We start from the raw sequence: 21,290 nt of genomic DNA on the forward strand, positions 1-21,290 counted from the left end.
AGGCCACTCAGTATGGGAGATAAATATGACAAAGGATCTGCCCTTAAGAATCTCATAATCCACTGAAGTGACAACTGTGCAAACAAATAATTAAAGTAAAATTAAGAAGCTGGGCATAGTGGCTCACATCTGTAATCCCAGCAATTTGGGAGGCTGAGGTGAGGGGATTGCTGAGGCCAGGAGTTCAAGACCAGCTTGGCCAATTTAGTGAGACCCCGTCTCTATTAAAAAATAATAAAATAAAATAATTGATTTTGAGAAAGGATATGGACAAAGTGCAGCACATAGACGAAGGGCCCAATTCTGTTTGAGGGCATCAGAGGCAGCTTCCACAGCAAAGGCTTGGGTTGAAATTTATAAAAATAGGAGTTTGCCAGCTTGACAGAGAGGGAGCGGAGGTCAACCAGCTGCACACTTAAGCAGTCATGGAGGCTGACCTAGGAGCTGGACACGGAAAAGTAGCAATCCTAGAGCTTTGTATAGATGTGGGGAGGGAACATACAGGGGACTTTCACATTATAAAGAATTTTATATGCTCAAATTAAAGGATGAAAAATGTTCCCCCATGTACATAATAAATTGGCAAAAATGGTTATATTTGAGGGTGGACTAAGGAACTCCAGGAAAGAGGTTGGCAAACCAGGCACATGTTCTTGACTATTGCAAAAGTACATTTAAAGTAGCCGCGGGGGATACATGTATAATTTTGGGCAGGATTGTGCCATGGTCCTATCAACATGCAGCAAAGTGACTTTGGGGACAGTAGAGAGGTGGGCAGGAGCCAGTGATGAGGGAATGGCAATCACATTTGACCTCTGATCTGTTTCTTTCCTCCTTCTCCTTGACTTCCCCATATAAATGTTACACAGGCATTCCCACACTCGGGTACGCACCTACAGAGACTGATTGGGGGTAACCGTGTCACTTGCTTGCAACGCTGGCACCTCCGCCCTGCATCCCAGGAGTGAGCAGTGAGTGAGGCTAGGGGCTGGGCCCTGGCTCCGAATCTTCGGGCTGGGAAGAGACTCCACCATCTGGGGGCGGCCTGGGGGAGTAGCCTGAGTGTCTTCCTGCTGATGCAATCTGCTAAGTCGCGAGTCTCCGCCGCGAGAGGGCGGGTCTGCAATCCCGCCCGCCACGTGTACTCGCCGCCGCCTCGGGCACTGCCCCAGGTCTTGCCGCAGCCGGAACTGCGCTCTGCAGCCGCAGACCCGGTCCACGCGGTCAGGGGCTGCGACCCTTGGGATTTGCCCTCCGCTCAGCTCCAGCTTCCCTCGTGGCCGACGGAACAATGAAGGTAACTACTTAGGATTTTGTCTGTGTTTTACAAAAATGTGTGCATGAATCGAACCGGCGATTTCTCCAAGAAACACAGTTGGTAGGGAGGGGAGGAAGGCGAGACAACCATGGCTTATACCCCCCGCAAACGTCTGCAATATCTTTTTTATCAGTCGTAGTTTGCAGGGACAGTGCATTCTGTTCAGATTTCGGTTTAACCTCCGCTCGCAGGATGTGCCTTCTCGAACTTTTTCACATTCGCTTTTGGAAACGGAGGTAAAAGGCTGCTACAGCTCCCACCCCTGCTTGTGAAGTTTGGAAAGGAAGTGGGGGCTTCTGTCAGTTTCTCCTATGCACAGGAGGTGGGGAAGTTTGGAGAGGAGGTCTGGGGATGTCCCGGGCTGTAAATGGGCTTTCCTGCAGCGTGTGTGTGATGCAGGAGGGAGCGGCTGGAAGAGTTGACCCGGGTGGAGAGGGGAGGGAAAACGGTCTTTTCGCTGTTAAAAGCAGAAGGCTTGTCTTATTTTGTTTCTTGTGGAAATTAAAGCTTCTAGGAGTTACAAATGATAGACGCCTAAGGGCATTCATTTGTTAAACCAGTGAGCACCCTTACGGCTCTGATCTTGCTAATCAAGGATAATTAGCCTAGCTGCCTATTATTTCTGATGATTTAGGTGTAGGTATGTACATCGCTGAGTGTTTTGCTTTCCTGGTTTCACACACTGGAAAACTGCAATCGCATTTAAAATCCGAAGAACAACGTTTTCTAAGGAAAGTGAAGGATGGGCAGATATTCTTGCCATCTAATATTTTGGAATTGAGATGACCATAATGCAATCTGAACTTGTGGTAGAAATAAAGCCACGTTTCGGAGTTTCGAAGGAGGGAGATGAAGCATGGTTCTAAACTGCTCTTATCTACAACCCATCCCAGACCATAGTTTCAGTTAGAAGAAATAATATGTAAATAGTGCGTTTGTTCCAAACAAAAACTTTCACTACAGTTAAACAGTAACCGAGTGGAAACTGTGTATTTTGTATTCAACAGAGATCATGCAACCTTTCTTCTATAGTTAGAGGTTCTATTTCTGGCTTCCTCATGCTTGTTTCATTTTAGATGAAAAACACACTTTAGTTGATTATAGCTTTAGTAAGTAAAAGGAGAAAACTAAAAGAATGAACAGTCTTGCTTTTGCAGCTTTTTCCTGTCCATGTGGAGTTGTGGCTGATGACGCATTTTTGTAGGTCCAAAAACCCCTGTCCCTTTCACAAGGTACTTTTATAACATGGGAAACTAGATACCTACAAGTTGTCTCTTTTCTGTTCCCTGATATTTCCTAAGATTAAGAAAGAAACGATTGTATTCTAGGTGTGATCGAAGAAGTATGGGAGGTTCCGTTAAGTTAGTTTTATCACAATATTTCAAACATCTTTCCACTTACCTCTTAAATATGTATTGCTATCACAAGCTTAATTTAAAAAAAAAATGTTATTTGCACATGGCATCTTGACTGCCTTTGTCCTCAGCAAATTCTCCAGGCTTGAGTCATGCATGAGCTTGTATTTTAAGATGGACACATACAGAATGGGCAACTGGATAAGGAACATAGCGTATACACTGAGTAGCATGTGTACAAAAATGGTAAGTCTGTATTATGACTTAATAAATTTAGATGGAGATTTAAAAATAATACACATGTGAATGGGATGGAGGCAAGGGAAGTCTCTGTGTGTGTGTGTGTGTGTGTGTGTGTGTGTGTGTGTGTGTAGGGAAGACCGGAGGCCTAGTGGGAAGAGGGGTTTTACATTCCAGACACAGGATGTGGTCCCTCAGGCTAGGCTCAGAGATATAAAGCTAGTTAAGCTGGCCTAACAAAAGGGTGGTGGTTAGAAAAAAGAAAAAAAGAGGTGGGGGTTGAGGAGGACAAGAATTTAATGCTGGTCGATATTTTCTTCTGATAAGTGTCAATAATGAGTAATTTCATTTGATTTCAGAAGTACAGAGAGAAAGGGGGAAAAAGAGCTTTTTCCATTTGTACGCAAGAATTTCTCTTGCTTTTCAGCCCATTAGAACCAGATCTAGTTATTTGAAATGAGTTTAAAACCTTATTATGAAAGGAAGTTGAAAACATTTGATCACAACTGAGGTTTGTACTGTGAACTAAAACCAAGAGGTGCTTTCTGACAGGAGTTGCGCAACTCTCTGAAAAAAGAAAAATAGCTCAGGGCGATCTGAGCTTTGTGAAGGCTACACAATTTATCAGGCCCAGAGACACAGGAGTGTGACACTTCAGCCACACCCCCTGTAGCCATGCACGGGAGCAATTATTTAAAGACGTTTTGTTCCTGACTGACTGCCTCACTCATTATGTTCCTGGAATTTGTGATACAAAAAACAATGTTTAGCCTATCAATAGTTTATATAGTTTATGTTATTTTAATATAAATTCTTCTCAAACAACTTAGAAACTGCCTCTTTTTTCTTTTAAAAACCCACTAGTAACTGCTGTATATATTCAGGGCAACTTGATTTGGTGTTTCCTTGGTTGCAGTCCTCAAATATGACTTCAGTGTACTCTCTCCTTATATAAATTTTGTCTCAGTTTTGTCTGTAGGCTGACATTCCAATTGTTTTCATAATTATATATTTTGTTCCTTATTCTCCTTTCTAGAAATAAAGCAAGGGAAGTAAATAGCTGGAAAGCTGAGAGTGGTGTTATTAACCTAACTGAGAGGGCTGGGCTTATGAGTAAATTATTTCTGTGCATAAATGAAAGATTGTTTCTAAATGGTGGCTATCTTGAGCCTTTCGACTAGTTACATCTTTTGGGGTTTCAGGTTGCCAGCTTCTTTAAATGGCCTCTTCTCAATTGGTATAGGAAGTTGGAAAATAAACAACTTTCTGTTTCCCTTTAGTGTCGGTAATCACAATTTCTTTAAATAACAGACACCCACCCCAGGGAAACCCAGTGGCATGATCAACCTTATGCTCAGGAAGGTTTGGTTACTATATTGGAGAGTGAGAATCTGGGACCTTCCACTACAGACATAATTGTCCTGGGTATACTCTAGTTTCTATCTGATGCTGTCATTCTTTTTTCTTTCCTTTCTCTCTCTCTCTCTCTCTCTCTCTCTCTCTCTCTCTCTCTCTCTCTATTTATTTATTTATTTATTTTGACAGAATCTCACTTGTGTTGCTCAGGCTGGAGTGCTGCAGAGTGATCTCTACTCACTGCAACCTCCACCTCCTAGGTTCAAGCAATTCTTGTGCCTCAGCCTCCTGAGAAGCTGGGATTACCACCACACCCAGCTAATTTTCGTATTTTTTTGTAGAGACAGAGTTTTGCCATGTTGGCCAGGCTGGTCTGGAACTACTGGCCTCAAGCGATCTGCCCATCTCAGCCTCCTAAAGTGCTGGGATTACAGGCATGTGCTATCATTCTTTTTGAGCACAGGAGGAAACTGTCATGCACGTCCGTGTGAAGAGACCACCAAACAGGCTTTGTGTGAGCCACATGGCTGTTTATTTCACCTGGGTGCAGGCGGGCTGAGTCCGAAAAGAGAGTCAGCGAAGGAAGATAAGGGTGGGGCCGTTTTATAGGAGGTAAAGGAAAATTACAGTCAGAGGGGGGTTGTTCTCTGGCGGGCAGGAGTAGGGGTTACAAGGTGCTCAGTGGGGGAGCTTTTTGAGCCAGGATGAGCCAGGAAAAGGAATTTCACAAGATAATATCATCGCTTAAGGCAAGGACCGGCCATTTTCACTTCTTTTGTGGTGGAATGTCATCGGTGAAGGCGAGGCAGGGCATTTGCACTTCTTTTGTAATTCTTCAGTTACTTCAGGCCATCTGGGTGTATACGTGCAAGTCACAGGGGATGCGATGGCTTGGCTTGGGCTCAGAGGCCTGACAGAAACGATGGCTGATCTGCTCATTTTGTGGTCAAAAATATAGGCAGCCTTTGTATTGTAACATTATCCCCTTAACAGCTGTCCAAACGGTCTATACATTTCACCTGACATATGGTAAATGTTCCTACTGATGGCCTTTCCGGAGCCTCTGTCCATTCAACTAAGGCCACTGTAATGGGATTGTATGCAGTTCAGCCAAGACATAAATGTGAGGTGCAACTCACATTTTTTAAATGTTTCAAATTAAGCATTTACGTGCTTTTATTCATAAACTCAACTTTGCAAATATTGGTAAACAGTTTCATCATAAGACCTTGTCGGTGACTCACAATGTCAATGGTGAAGGCAAAGGAGAATCTATCTTTCCTGGAACACCAGGGTTCAGGCATCAATTTCAACTATGCTTATAATTTGTCCTCTGAAGTCTACAAAGCTAAATTATCTTTCCCCTAAAAATTGAGTACTCATATCCTTAAAATAGCTTAGAAATTAGACTACCTTATGAATACAGCATAGCATGTCACATAAACATTTTTCTACTGTCATACGTTTTTGGTGGGAAAGACTATTTTGCGAAACATTTTTCTTGTGTTCAGTAATTAATGGGAAAAATAAAATCTAAAAGAAAGAGATAGTTATGTCGCAAAAATACAGGAAAATGGAGGAATGGAAACAGGGAAGATCAATAAAGAAAAAAATAGAGGAAATTACAAGTAATAATCCGAAGTCATGCTGAAAAACATTGGCTCTTTTTGATTGAAAGTTGTGAAATACTTGTGAAACCCAGCTAGCTCCATTAAGAATAGTCTTTAATCTAAAAAGAACCAATTCATTTGTCAGTTCTTTATTTCGATGTGTAGATTTGAATGTTTGATCAATTGCATTTACAGTTTGTCTCTCAGTGTGAGAACTGTTTTTGCTGTTTTGACTATAAATGGATATCTGCTTTAGGAAGACTTAGGAAGCCTGGACATAGGATTACAGATCAAATTCTATTTGACTCCATAGAAATCGAGACGGAAGGAGCACCTGTTGGGATATTCTAGACCAAACATTCCACAACTGTCTCTTAACGTGACTGACAGAGACACAGCTGAGACGAAGTTTGGGTATATCCTGGGATGAGGCCAAGGGTGGATTTGCACAGGATGGTCACAGGGCAGTTGTTAGCATTCCACCACTACATAAAAGGGTGATTTTGCCAAGTGCATTTCATTTCATTTCAGTTGATTTAGATACCAAGTTATATTGTTTTGACTTTAGGACTACATGTGAGTTCAGGAATTTGAAATCATAATAAATGTTTCCTTGAACTTTGAAGATAAAAGGTAGAGTTAAAAGACAGCTGCAAAGTCTACACGGGGAAGCATAACACATGACTCAGGGTTCCATGGTTTTCAGTGTCAGTGGGTGCTCTGTATACGTACAAGAATAGTGCTGGTGTTTATAGAAGAAACACGTGCAGGTTTGAGGGAGGACTTCCTTGCTTAACTGGTGCTTTTGCTTTCCATTTTCTAAGTGTCATGCAAACTAGTTTTTATTTATTTATTTTTTTTAAGACGGAGTCTTGCTCTGTTGCCCAGGCTGCAGTGCAGTGGTGCGATCTCGGCTCACTGCAAGCTCCGCCTCCCAGGTTCACACCATTCTCCTGCCTCAGCCTCCTTACAGGTGCCCGCCACCATGCCCAGCTAATTTTTTGTATTTTTAGTAGAGACGCGGTTTCACCGTGTTAGCCCGGATGGTCTCGATCTCCTGACCTCATGATCCACCCGCCTCGGCCTCCCAAAGTGGTCGGCTTACAGGCGTGAGCCACCGTGCCCGGCTGCAAACTACTTTAACTGAAAACATTCTTCTAAGGAAAGCATCAGAAAACTTACTAGAATTGCTTAATAATAAATAAATAAATAATACAAATAAAAGAGCAAAATGAGAAAGTAGACAGACTCCTAGTCTATTGTGCTATTGATCTCTCCAGGTTCTAGGCTTTCTTGGGTCTGACACCGCTTTGTAATTTTTTTTTTTTTTTCCCCCCCAGTTAGGGTCTCTTTCTGTCACCTAGGCTGGAGTGCAGTGGTGCAATCATGGCTTACTTCAGCTTCAACCTCCTGGGCTCAAATGATCTTCCTGCCTCAACCCCCTGAGTAGCTGGGACCACAGGCATGTGCCACCACGCCCGGCAAATTTTTGTATTTTTTTGTAGAGATGGGGTTTCTCCATGTTGTGCTGGCTGGTCTTGAACTCCTGGGCTCCAGTGATCCACCCACCTTGGCCTCCAAAGTGCTGGGATTACAGGCATCGTCACTGCACCTGGCCGGTTTGTAAATCTTGTGAAAAGTATGGCCAGTCTTTTGCGAAATGTACAAACACATTTAGACACAAAGTTTTATATCTAAATTACTGGTTATTAAAGCCAGGATAATAGAGGGCATATAGCATGGAAGATAGGTAGAAAAGACTGAAATGATTTATTTTTCAGAGCAGTGGAGAGCTATTGGCTCTTGCCTTTGCAGTCAGCTTAGATATGAAACTATATAAGCAGAATCTTCACGCTGCCATTTGAATGTTGAAAATCTCCAATCACTTGCCTTTTAGTTCGAGATAAACAACCAATGGTTTGTTTGTTCACAGCACGTAAGTTATCACTTTCTTCTTTGTTTCATCTCATCAAGATCTAAGGTGTATAGTCACAGAATAGAACTCGGTTCATACCATCTGCACCCCAGTTTCTTTGATCTTCAACTAGTTTGGAAGTGTGTGTGGGTGTTTTCTTAGCCAAGGTTAATATGCAATTTCTTAGTGGAGTGTAGGAGTTTGGGGTGCCTAGCCTTCCTACTTCCCACTTAGATAATTTCCCCTACCTGTAGTACCTGTCTAAGGAGAAGGCCAATATGGCCATGTTCCTAGCAGGTGACCTGACCCCACCTTAGCCACAGCTGATTGTAGGAAGGGTGTATATTTGGCCCAAGACCAGTCATCCTTTTTTTTTGAGGCAGAGTGTTTCTCTTGCCCCGGCTGGAGTGCAGTGGTACGATTTTGGCTCACTGCAACCTCCATCTCCTGGGTTCAAGCAATTCTCCTGCCTCAGCCTCCCTGAAGGGGTGGCCTGCCCCTCCACACCTGTGGGCGTTTCTCGTTAGGTGGATCAAGAGACTTGAGAAAAGAAATGAGACACAGAGACAAAGTATAGAGAAAGAAAAAGTGGGCCCAGGGGACCGGCGCTCAGCATACAGAGGACCCATGCCAGCACCGGTCTCTGAGTTCCCTCAGTATTTATTGATCATTATCTTTACCATCTCAGAAAAAGGGAAGTGGCAGGATAATAGGATCATCGTAGGGAGAAGGTCAGCAGTAAGACATGTGAATAAAGATCTCTGTGAAGTTTAAGGAAAAGTGCTGTGTTTTGATATGCATATGCAAACATCTCCATAAACCTTTTTAGTGCATAAAGAGCAGCATTGTGCTAGCAAGTCCCACCTTTCACCCTAAGGCGGTTTTCTCCTTTCTCAGTAAACAGAACATACAATCGGGTTTTACACCGAGATGTTCCATTGCCCAGGGACGGGCAGGAGACAGATGCTTTTCTCTATCTCAACTGCCAAGAGGCCTTTTTTCCTCTTGTACTAGTCCTCCTCAGCACAGACCCTTCATGGGTGTCAGGCTGGGGGACGATCAGGTCTTTCCCTTCCCACGAGGCCATATTTCAGACTATCACATGGGGAGAAACCTTGGACAATACCTAGCTTTCCTAGGCAGAGGTCCCTGCACCTTTGGCAGTGTACGTGTCCCTGGGTACTTGAGATTAAGAGAATGGTGATGACTTTTCACAAGCGTACTGCCTTCAGGCACTTGTTTAACAAAGCACACCCTGCACAGCCCAAAATCCGTTAAACCTTGAGTCACCACAGCACATGTCTCTTGCAAGGACAAGGTTGGGGGTAGGGTCACAGATTAACAGCATCTCAAATACAGAACAAAATGGAGTCTCTTATGTCTACTTCTTTCTATATAGGCACAGAACAGTCTGATCTTTCTTTTCCCCACACCTCCCCAGTAGCTGGGATTACAGGTGCCCACCACCACACCCGGCTTTGTATTTTTGTATTTTTAGTAGAGATGAGGTTCACCATGTTGGCCAGGCTGGTCTAGAACTCTTGACCTCAAGTAATCCGCCCGCCTCGAGCTTCCAAAGTGCTGGGTTTACAGGTGTGAGCCACCACGCCCAGCCAACCATCTTTTACTTCTTTCTTATTCTCTTATTCTACATATTCAATCAGGTACCATGTCCTGTGGACTCTGTCTTCTCTGAAACTACAAGTTCTCTCTTTCCCATTGCCATGCATACTGGTTTATGCTCTCACTACTTCTTGCTTGAATTATTCCAGAAGTCTCCCAATTGGTCTGAAGCTTAATTTTCATTACGTGCTGTTCGATCTCACTCCACCACTCAAAATCGATGGCTTCCCCATTGTCTCCTGAGTTTGGCTTAGTGCCTGAGACCTTTTAAAATCGACCTACACCTCTTCTATGTGCATGCATTTCTCTGGTCATAATAGAGGATTTGATCTACCTCAAAATGAGTTCTTATATTTACATTTACTGGTTTTTAATTCCCTCCATCCTATCTATAATTTGCACCACATTGCTCACCATGCAGCCCACTCCCCAGACACCTTGTGAGAACAGTGATCATGTTTTTGCAGTGGAATGAACATGGGCGAAAGGTGGGAAGGTGTGCATAGATTTACATTTTGAAGTCAGGAAATAAGATACTGATCAATGCTTTCATTCCACTGTGCTTATTATCTTTTCCTCTGTTCTAGCATGAACCTTGCACTAATAAGATATTGATCATACGCTGCAACTCCTCTGCACTTACCTTTTCTTCTACTCTGGCATGAACCTTGCACCATTGTTGGTGCTTTACAGATACTAGTTGAGTTAAATCGAGCGCCTGTTTCTGAACTTTCAAGATTCAGATTAATTGATTCTGTTTTATACTTCTCTGTTTTTGAACAGTACATAGATCTTTCCACACTTGGATTTCGTTAAAGCTTTAATTGGTTTCCAAAAGATAGAGTGTTATAAAAACACAGAGAAAAGTAAAGTATTTACATGGTCTTAATGCCTATTGCCAAACTCATATAGCTGCTATATGTATCTACTGGCAAACCACACAGCTGGTTGATTTTAAATTGATTGTAGGAAAATTCATACAAAAAGATGCTACATAGGAATGTAAACTGAACACCACAAAAATCATAATGAACAACCTCAGTAATGCCAGACTGTTCAATCACTAGTTTTCAGATTAAGGCAGTATGTAAAGGCAAACATCCTTGGAATGGTCTTAGAATCTAGAACAAAGTCATGTGTTTGGGAATCTTAACCAATTCCGATACTGTTCAACATGTTTTTCTTTGTTGCAAACAATGCAGTTTTTAAGCAAACTAATGAATGCATACCCTGACAAACAAATCCAACAAAAGAGGCACTTAGAGCAGTGTTCATTGAATCCTAGAATTTTGAAAGAAAAAATCTATTAGGTCATTTTGAGCTTTTACTTCTGCTGAAGAAGGATTGTTCTTTTGAGTTTATTTTTCTAGCTTTCGGTTCTATTCCATTTAAATGCCTCGAGAAAAAGGATTTCTCAAACTCCCTGTGGAAAGTTCTGGCACCTACTATATTTACTTTCAAAAGTCTCCTGATAACTTATTTCCTTTTTCTTTTGGTTATACACATCAACCATTCATGGTTGGTTCTGCTGATAGTTTTCCATGAGTCTTTATGCTTATTTAAAAGAAATCATATAACATTAATCATATAACATATAACCATTACTTGGTTATAAAGCATGATATTAACTAAACTGGCTTTTAAAAATTCAGTAACATTAGAGCAAAAATTTTTTTATTTGTTTTTTTGAGACGGAGTTTTGCTCTTGTCTCTTGTCTCTTTTTGAGATGGAGTTTTGCTCTTGTCTTTACCCAGGCTGGAGTGCAATGACGTGATCTCAGCTCACTGCAACCTCTGCCTCCCGGGTTCAAGCGATTCTCCTGCCTCAGCCTCCCGAGAAGCTGGGATTACAGGCGTGCACCACCACGCGTGGCTAATTTTGTATTTTTAGTAGAGACAGTGTTTCTCCATGTTTGTCAGGCTGGTCTTGAACTCCCGACCTCAGGTGATCTGCACGCCTCAGCTTCCCAAAGTGCTGGGATTACAGACGTGAGCCACCACGCCCGGCCATACAGCAAATATTTTATTAATAACATCAGTAGTTCCATGAATATATAGATGTAGGATGTCAATAAAGTTTATGCTCCTTAATAACTGAGTGTGTTAATGTTGTATTTGCTGGTTAACTGGCACCTTCCTTCTTGATCAATGTTCTTAGAACAGTATGTACAGGAGTACTTCAGTCTACCACTTGATATTCAAGGACAACACTTCAAAGCTTGAAATGAGAGACTGTTTTAACCATATTAACGTAACTGCATAGTTTGCAATAGATTTAATGATTCAACATCATTGTTAATATTTAGTTTAATCAAAAGTGCCTTATATTAACTTGTATACATGTGAAATGACTTATGAACAAGATTATTTATTGCAGCATTGTTTGTGATTACAAAGATTGGAAGTTATTTGCATAGTCATTGGGTGTAAAAAATAATGACATTAAAAGAAAACAATTGAGGAAAGAACCAGTAAGCTCTCTCAGGTAGAGATAGAAAGTAAGTCACCCTGAGCCTTTCACTGTATATATTTATATATTTGATTTTTGACACATGTGAGTTTATTATAATCAAAATTGAATTAAAATTGAAGCCTTATAATGAAATTAGCTTGACACCAGAGCCATTATCAAGAAAATCTGAAATATTGGTACCTATGCAAATTTTATTTTGTTATTTTTATTTTTATTTTTGAGACAGAGTCTTGCTCTGTCACCCAGGCTGGAGTGCAGTGGTGTGATCTCGGCTCACTGCAATCTCCAGCCTCCCGGGTTCAAGCGATTCTCCTCAGCCTCCCGAGTAGCTGGGATTACAGATGCCTGCCACCACGCTTGGCTAATTTTTGTATTTTTAGTAGTGACAGAGTTCTGCCACGCTAGCCAGGCTGATCTTGAACTCCTGACCTCAGGTGGTCCACCTGCGTCAGCCTCCCAAAGTGCTGGGATTACAGGCATGAGCCACTGCACCCGGCCATTTAAGCAAATTTTAGTTAAGAACAATAACATATTTTTTGACAATATTTCCAAAGTGTTGTATTTAATTTAACTAACTGAAAATTATCTATTAAGAAAGCAAGTTAAATATAATATGTATACTTCACAGTATACACACTGTAATGATTCACAGTAAACATTATATGAAGAATGTCTAAACTTTTCTTCAAATCTACCATATATATAGTACAATAATGACCAGCAAACAATGGCTAAGTTTTACTTAATTAAACATTTATGTAGCTCCTACCAAGGCTACCAGACTTTGTACCCAGTAATAGGAAAACAGAAATAATTCAAGCATTATTCTCACTCTTGAGAAACAATTCTATTTAGGGAGAGATACAAAAAAAGCAAAGGTGGCCGGGTGCAGTGGCTCATGCCTATAATCCCAGCACTTTGGGAGGCCGAGGCAGGCAGATCACTTGAGGCAAGGAGTTCGAGACCAGCCTGACCAACATGGTGAAGCCCCGTTTCTACTAAACATACAAAAATTAGCTGGGTGTGGTGGCATGCAATGCAATCCCAGCTACTCGGCAGGCTGAAGCAGAGAATTGCTTGAACCTGGGAGGTGGAGGCTGCAGTGAGCCGAGATTGCACCACTGTACTCTAGCCTGGGTGACAGAGCAAGACTGCATCTCAATAAATAAATAAATAGCAAAGGCAAGAGAGTGCATATAGTAGGTGCTACAGTAGAAGTCTGCACAAGGTTCTGTGTATGTGGAAAGGCTGTGTTGGGAGGTGACATTTAAGCAGAACCACGTAAGGAGACCGGATGAACGCGGCGGTAAGAGCACTTTTACACAACCCCACACTCCCGGGCCCAGACTCACTTGCTCATTCCCTAATCATAGAAGACTTTGAGGAAAAGCATGCTGGGCTTCCCTTCCAGCCCATTGGTAAATACAGAGAGGCCTAACCACCCAACATCCCCCACGGAATGCACTCTTGGGACTTAAAGCATTGGCAACCCAGCACCCAGTTAAATTCCCCATGTCACTGTTTCCACATTGTCCCCATCACCTTCACTCTCTTGATGCTCTGCATTTTCTTTCTTAACTCGACCCACAATAGACCCTCCCACTCAAATCTGCCCACAATACCCTTTGCAACCAATATTACCACACTCCACTTTATCTTCCCTAAATGTTTCCTGCTCCTCCTGGTCTTAGGTGAGGTCATTTCTCTGCCAATCTTTAAAGTGGAGGCTGCTCATTTTCTCTGCCCCTCATCCAGGGCAGGAGTGGGGCTGATGCCCTCACCCTGCCCAGTACTGTTTCCACATGAGACTCCTCGCATAGCATCTGCTCTCTGCTACTCAGACCAGCAGTCTGTGCTCTCTCTTCCTCTAACCATCATTGGAAAACATCCCAGTCCCTCTGGCCCCATTATCCACTGTAGATTTTAGCACTTACCTCCTCTCTTCCCTCCTATGTGCTGTTTTCCCATTTATTTTAAGGTGCATGTGGATGGCCCGTTCCCATTCGTGGCATCTTAGTCCCTTTAATTTCTCATTTCCGTTAATTTGCTACATTCCTCATATGCCAGCTACACCTATGGCCATATCCCAGACCTTTGAATCATACACCAAATTCCTTCAAGTCTTATGAGTCACTTTTGGCCCAAGACTTATCTTACGTCTATGCAGTCCTATCTATTTTAACTACTATAATGTGCCCAGTTTAGGCCACTGTCTTCTCTTCACTGAATATATGTGTTTCCATTTTTTCTCATCCCCATTTGTCTCTCGGACCCAATTTGTTCTCCAGGGCAGAGGGATCACATCAGTTACCTGCTTTAAAAACTCCTCAACCCGGTGGGGCATGGTGACTCACAGCCCCAGCACTGTCATCCCAGCACTTTGGGAGGCTGAAGTGGGAGGATCACTTGAGCCCAGGAGGAGCTGCAGTGATCTGTGATCACGTCACTGCACTCTAGCCTGGGCTACGGAGTGACACCCTGTCTCAAAAACAAACAAACAGACAAAAAACAACAAAAGTTTTTTTAAGCAAAAAACCTCTTCAACCTCTTCCTGTTAGGTTTTGAATAAAACCCGAAGTCCCCACTGTGCTCCAGAAGTTCCCAAGGGATCTGGTCCTTCTCATCTTTACAGTCTCACCTTGTTTTGTCATTTCCACCTCCCTCATCCCCCAAACTGTTTTTCTTCAGGGCCTCCGCACTTGCTGATGCCTCTGCCTAGAAGGTCTTCTGAGTCCCCATCCAGCGGTGCCTTATCACCCTGCCAACCTCAGATTGGATGCTACTTCCTCAAAGAGACTTGGGACTCCCGTGTTTCCCAGGCCTTCAGCGCCCTCATCTCAACTTGCAATGATTGTATCGGGGTGATTATTTATGTGATTTTGGGATTGATATCTGACTCTTCCACTAGACCATATATTTCTTGAGCGCAGAGAGCATGTCCAGTTTTTTACCACTGTGCAACAATATGTCGTCCAATGCTTGGCCCATAATAGGGGGTTGGTGAATGTGGTAGGCTGAATCACAGCCCCCAAGGAGGCCCATAGCCTAATCCCTAGAAGCTTTCATGGTAAAAGGGATTTTTGCAGATTGTGATTAAGTTATGGATCTTGACATGGAGAGATTATCCTTGATTATCTAAATGGGTCCAGTACAATCAGTAGGGTCTTTATAAGAGGGAGGCATTGGGTCAGAAGCAGAATCAGAGAAGGAGATGCCACAGTGGAAGCAAGGGGTGTGTGTGTGTGTGTGTGTGTGTGTGTGTGTGTGTGTGAGAGAGAGAGAGAGAGACAGAGAGAGAGAGAGATTGAGATTTAAAGAGCTCCATTACTTGCTCTGAGGATGAGGATGAGCCAAAGAATGCAGGTGGCTTATAGAGGCTGGAAAAGCCAAGAAAACAGATTCTCACTCTAGAGCCTCCAGAAGGAATGCAGCTCTGCTGAAACCTTGATTTGGAACTTCCAGAACCATAAGGTAATAATTTTGTGTAGTTTCAACACTGGGCCTGGTGGCTCATGCCTGTAATTCCAGCACTTTGGGAGGCCAAGGTAGGCAGATCACTTGAGGTCAGGAGTTTGAGACTAGCCTGGCCAACATGGTGAAACCCTGTCTGTACTAAACATACAAAAATTAGCCAAGTGTGGTGGTGCACACCTGTAGACCCAGCTACTTGGGAGGCTGAGGAAGGAGAATCACTTGAACCCGGGAGGTAGAGATTGCGGTAAGCTGAGATTGTGCCACTGCACTCCAGTCTGGGCTACAGAGTGAGACTTTGTCAAAAAAAAAAAAAAAAAGACCAGAATAATTTTGTGTACTTTCAGGCCACAAAGTCTGCAGTCATGTGTTACAACAGCAGTAGTAAACGAATACAGATTTTGGTACCTGGAAATGGTGTGCTACGGTAACAAATACCTAAACAATGTGGAAGTGGCTTTTGAATTGAGTGTTGGTCCACATATGGAAGAATTTTGAGGAGCATGATAGGAAAAGCCTAGCTTGCCTTAGAAAGACTGTTAGTAGAAGTAGGGATATTAAAGGTGCTGCTGGTGAGGACTTGGAAGTGAGCGTGGTAAAGAAAATGTGTTTCGTTTTAGAGAGTATCAAAGTCATTGTAGAAGGTTGGTAGAAGTGTAGGTTTTCATAATGTGTTGTTGGTGAAGGCTGAGAAAGGTTTGTTTAGGGACCCTTTTTAGGGAACATGTTTAGGGAAACTGGAGGAAAAAGGATCCTTGTTATACAGTGGAATGAAACTGTGGAATTGTGTCTTACGGTTACATGGAAAGCAGAATTTGTTTGAACTTGGATATTTGGCGTAGCTTTCCAAGTCAAGTCTTCAAAGTGTAGCCTGGTTTCCTCTTGCTGTTTTATAGTAAAATGCCAGGGAAAAAGGGATAAATCGCAGTAGGAACTGTTAAGAAAAAGGAACAAAGACATGATGACTTGGGAAATTCTCAAGATACCTGATTTGTAAAAGATGCTAAAATTAGAAGATTCACTGTCAGGAAAGTGTGCTCTGGAGAGGAAGCCAAGGGTGAGTTCCTTGTGGCGTAGGCTAGGGGCTGTGGCAGGGATGCAGGGAAGAGACGATGGTGACTTGGACTCGGGGCCTGGAGGGGTGTGGGAAAATATAGAGGAATGAGTTGATTCTGTTGGGACTTGGTATTGAGTTCCTTAATTCCATGAGTGGAAACACATGGAGAGCTCTGTTTCCTGGCCACCTAAGCTCTCTGACCATCTCCCTGACTCTCTCCAGAATGCCCTGCCTTCATATCCACTCGAGGACAAATCATCTTTTTCTGCATTTTTGCATGCTGGATTCCTCTCTGGACTAAAGAGCTAATGAGGGGTGGTTTCTAGCTTTCTGCTCTTTCCCACAACACTCCGTCAGTGAGCCTTCTGGATGTCCTACAGGCAACTCACTGGATCCACTTGGTCCGTGGAAGAATCATTACCACATCCATTTCACCTTGGGCACAGACCAGAGGGTGGGGCAGTCATGTCCTGCAGTCACTGGGTAGCTTAGAAGTGCTAATACAGCAATAGCTTAATTAGAGAGAGAGAGAAGAAGAAGAATGTTATGGAGCCTTGTTTCTATAGAGGAAACCAAAATATCTTGATCAAAAGACCCTAAAACTGGAAGAACCAGAGCAGCTGGTGCCAAAATGTAGAAAAAACTGAGATGTGGCAAGTGGTACAACTGATAGCCAAGCAGGAAAAATTCGTATCCCCCTGTAACCAGCATTTTGGGAGGCTGAGGCAGGTGGATCACCTGAGGTCAGGAGTTCGAGACCAGTCTGGCCAATATGGTGAAACCCTTTCTCTACTAAAAATACAAAAATTAGGCTGGGCATGGTGCCTCATGCCTGTAATCCCAGCACTTTGGGAGGCCGAGGTGGGCAGATCACGAGGTCAGGAGATCGAGACCATCCTGGCTAACATGGTGAAACCCCGTCTCTACTAAAAATACAAAAAAAAAAAAAAAAAAAAAAATTAGCTGGGTGTGGTGGTGGGCACCTGTAGTCCCAGCTACTCAGGAGGCTGAGGCAGGAGAACGACATGAGCCCGGGAGGCGGAGCTTGCAGTGAGCCGAGATCGTGCCACTGTACTCCAGCCTGGGCGACAGAGTGAGACTCCATCTCAAAAAAACACCAAAAAACAAAAATTAGCTGGAAATGGTGGTGTGTGCCTGTAGTCCCAGCTATGCGGGAGGCTAAGGCAGGAAAATCGCTTGAATCTGGGAGGCAGAGGTTGCAGGGAGCCAAGATCACACCACTGCACTCCATTGACAAGAGTTAAACTCTGTCTCAAAAAAATAAGAAAAATGTGTACCCTCTTATATTCTCTTGCCTCAGGATAACTGAGATTCTTATAATGCATTTATTGAACAAATATTTGAGGAGTACCCATTATGTAAGCATCAGACACTGCTCGAGGTCTTGAGGCTGTGAGGATGTATTGGTCCATTTTCACACTGCTATAAAGAACTACCTGAGACTGGGTGATTTATAAAGAAAAGAGGTTTAATTGAATTACAGTTCATCATGGCCAGAAAGGCCTCAGGAATCTTAAAATCATGACAGAAGGTGAAGGGGAAGCAAGGCACATCTTACATGGTGGCAGGAGACAGAGAGGAGGAGGAAGTGCCACACTTTTAAAGCGTCAGATCTTAGGCTGATATAGGAGTTAAGAAATCACTTAGGCAGATAGTGAGGGTACGGGAGTCCTTGGTAAGGCTTTTCTTTTTAATGAAAACCCAAAATATTTTCTAAGGAAGAGCAGCCTGTAAAGTCGAGCTGCATACATAGACCAGCAAGCTGGGAGCTTGCACCAGTGAATGCCGGCAGAAACTAGGAACCAGACACATTCAAGATGGCGGCTCTATCTTCCCTTCTCTGCCAGCCAAGTGTACAGTAAAGTGCAGACAAGCTGGTGCCCACCAAGAGGAGAATTCACGTGCACATAAGATTAGGGTGGGGCAACCAGCCTTCCCAGTGCGCTATGTAAACATCATACCTGATTGAACCAATCTGTGAGCCCTATGTAAATCAGACACCACCTCCTCAAGCCTGACTATAAAATCCGGTGCATCCGCCACCCGCCGGTCTTTCCTCTCAGAAGTTCCCTTCTCTTACTAGAGAGAGACAGCTGTTTTCCTTTTTCCTTCTTCTGCCTATTAACCTGTGCTCCTAAACTCCCTGTGTGTGTCTGTGTCCTGTATTTTCCTGGCGTGAGAGGATGAACCCCTGGTGTATACCCCAGAAAACAGCCACTTCAAGTGAGAACTCACTCACTGTTCACCCCCATGATCCAATCACCTTCCACCGGGTTCCTCCCCTGACACGAGGGGATTAAAATTCCACATGAGGTTTGAGCAGGGGCACAGAGCCAAACCATATCAGAGGGTGAAGAGTAGGTAAAGTTGCAGCTCTCCTGCACCTTGCAGGGAAAGGCCATATAACACATGGTTACAAGCACAAACTGGGACTGGACTGCAGGTGTGTGAGCCCCAGCTTTGCTATTGAGTGACCCCCAGCAAGTTATTAAACTGTGCCTCAGTTTTTTTGTTTGTGAAATGGTGGTAATAGTATAACCCACCTCTCATGGATGATGTGAGGATTAAATAAAATAACAAATGTTGACAGGCACAGTGGTGTGCACACCTGTAATCTCAGCACCCTGGGAGGTGGAGGCCCGAAGTTTACTTGAGGTTAGAAGCCTGAGACCTGCCTGGCCAACATAGGGAAACCCCATCTCTGCTAAAAATACAAAAAAAAAAAAAAAAAAAAAAGCCAGGCGTGGTGGCTCACCCTTGTAATCCCAGCACTTTGGGAGGCCGAGGTGGGCGGAGTTTGAGACCAGCCTGGCCAATATGGTGAATCCCCATCTCTACTAAAAATATAAAAATTAGCGGAGCGTGGTGTTGAGCACCCGTAGTCCCAGCTACTCGGGAGGCTGAGGCAGGAGAACCACTTGACCGTGGGAGGCGGAAGTTGCAGTGAGCCGAGATTGCGCCACTGCACTCCAGCCTGGGCAATGGAGTGAGACTCCATCTCAAAACAAAACAAAATAAAACAAACAAACAAAAAAATTAACCAGGCGTGGTGGCACACACCTGTAATCCCAGCCTCTCAGGAGGCTGAGACATGAGAATCATTTGAATCCAGGAGGTGGAGGTTGCAGTGAGCCGAGATTGTGCCATTGCACTCCAGCCTGTGCGATAGAAAGAGACTCTGTCTGCAACAAAGAACCAAAAACAAATATAAATCACTTATAACAGGGTCCGGTCTGAAATAAGTAGTATGTAAGTATTGTAAGTATTAACTAATATTATTATAATTTATCCTCATATAGTAACATATCAAATATTTTCAATCAGTGATGCAATATGAATAAAATGAAATGATGCAGTAGTTACAGAGCTGAGAGAAACTGGTACTAATTTATATTGACTGGTCAGGGAAAGCTTCACAGAAAAGGTGAACTTTCAGCTGACACCTGAGTACCATGATCTGGAGGTAAGTGTGTCCCATGCGTATGGAACAGCAAATGAAACTTCCCAGAGGATAATCCAAGAGGGGGGATTTCAGGAGTGGAGTCACGTCATTGAAGTTCCTTAGTCCTGGTAAGTGTGGATTTTATTCTAAATGTGGTGAAATGCCCCTGAGAGGTTTTGAGTAGCAGATGGAATTCCATTTTTAAAAGTCACTGGCAAGTCAAGTAGTGTACTGTGGTTACATTTTTTTCCCCTTATACCTCATTTTGTTTTTCCTGCAGTTAATTCCTGCATTATTTCCTTTTATTTACTTACTGCATATTTGTTATGAATTGTTTCCAATTCCCAACTTCCTGACAGCCTCTCAATGTAATTTTGCTTAGGTTAGATGTATCTGACAGTTCGTTTTCTTTTTTTTCTCTGTACTCTTTCTGCCACCATTCTCATTCTTGCACTAATTTGTGCTGGTTTCTGTCTGAGCCAGCTGCACAGCTGCCTGCCTAAGACTTCCTCTTGGCATCTTTTACCCTCTCTCTGTGTTACATCCCCGGTTTTCTGAATCTTGTGGTGTTCTCTTTTTTACTTACTTCCTCATTTGTGTTGCACATATGCTCCAGTTGTTTTTAGATTAAGAGCACATGAGAGGTAGATGTTTTGATTCTTTACATGCCTGACTTTTTGTTCTACTTTTGCTCTAGGTTAATACTTGATTTTGAATAATATCCTAGGTTAGAAATGGTTTTTCACCAGAATTTTAAGGGAATTGCTTTACTGTTTTCTAGTTTCCTGTGTTACTGATGAGAAGTCCAAAGGGGCTCGTATTTCAGGTCCTTTTTATGTGTAACCTATTTTTTGTTCCTTGAGGTATTCAGGGTCTCTTTTTATTGCTAATTTGGGGAACTTTATCATAACATGGGTCCTTAGTCATTCATCCTAGAAAATTTTCTTTTCCTATATCTTTACTGATTTCTTCTCCTCTGCTTTCCCTCTTTTCTCGTTCTTAAACTTCTATTTGTTTAATATTAGACGTCCTTGATTGATCCTCTAATTTAATTTTTCTCTCCTAGTGTCCAATTTTTGAGGTGGGAGAAAGACTTCATCAATGTTATCTTTCAACCTTTCTCTTGAATTTTAAAATTTTACTCTTCATATTTCTTCTGATTAATCCTTTAAAAAAATAGCATCCTGGGCCGGGCACAGTGGCTCACACCTGTAATCCCAGCACTTTGGGAAGCTGAGGGGTTGGATCACCTGAGGTCAGGAGCTCAAGACTAGTCTGGCCAACATGATGAAACCTTGTCTCTACTAAAAATACAAAAACTTAGCCAGGCGTGGTGGTGGGCTCCTGTAGTCTCAGCTACTTGGGAGGCTGAGGCAGGAGAATCACCAGAACCTGGGAGACGGAGGTTG

General features: G+C 43.0%; 1 protein-coding gene across 1 annotated transcript in view; it reads left to right on the plus strand.

Annotated features, from left to right (window-relative positions):
- The first annotated feature begins 1,163 nt into the window (after positions 1-1,163).
- LOC105492127 (branched chain amino acid transaminase 1) overlaps positions 1,164-21,290 on the plus strand; it is a 130,538-nt gene continuing 110,411 nt past the window's right edge. Inside the window, exon 1 of the mRNA XM_011759067.3 lies at positions 1,164-1,297. Coding sequence (XP_011757369.2) covers positions 1,292-1,297 — 6 coding nt within the window. The 5' untranslated portion in view covers positions 1,164-1,291. The remainder of the gene's footprint in view (positions 1,298-21,290) is intronic.

This window comes from Macaca nemestrina, chromosome 10 (assembly GCF_043159975.1).
Source record: "Macaca nemestrina isolate mMacNem1 chromosome 10, mMacNem.hap1, whole genome shotgun sequence".
Taxonomy (NCBI): domain Eukaryota; kingdom Metazoa; phylum Chordata; class Mammalia; order Primates; family Cercopithecidae; genus Macaca; species Macaca nemestrina.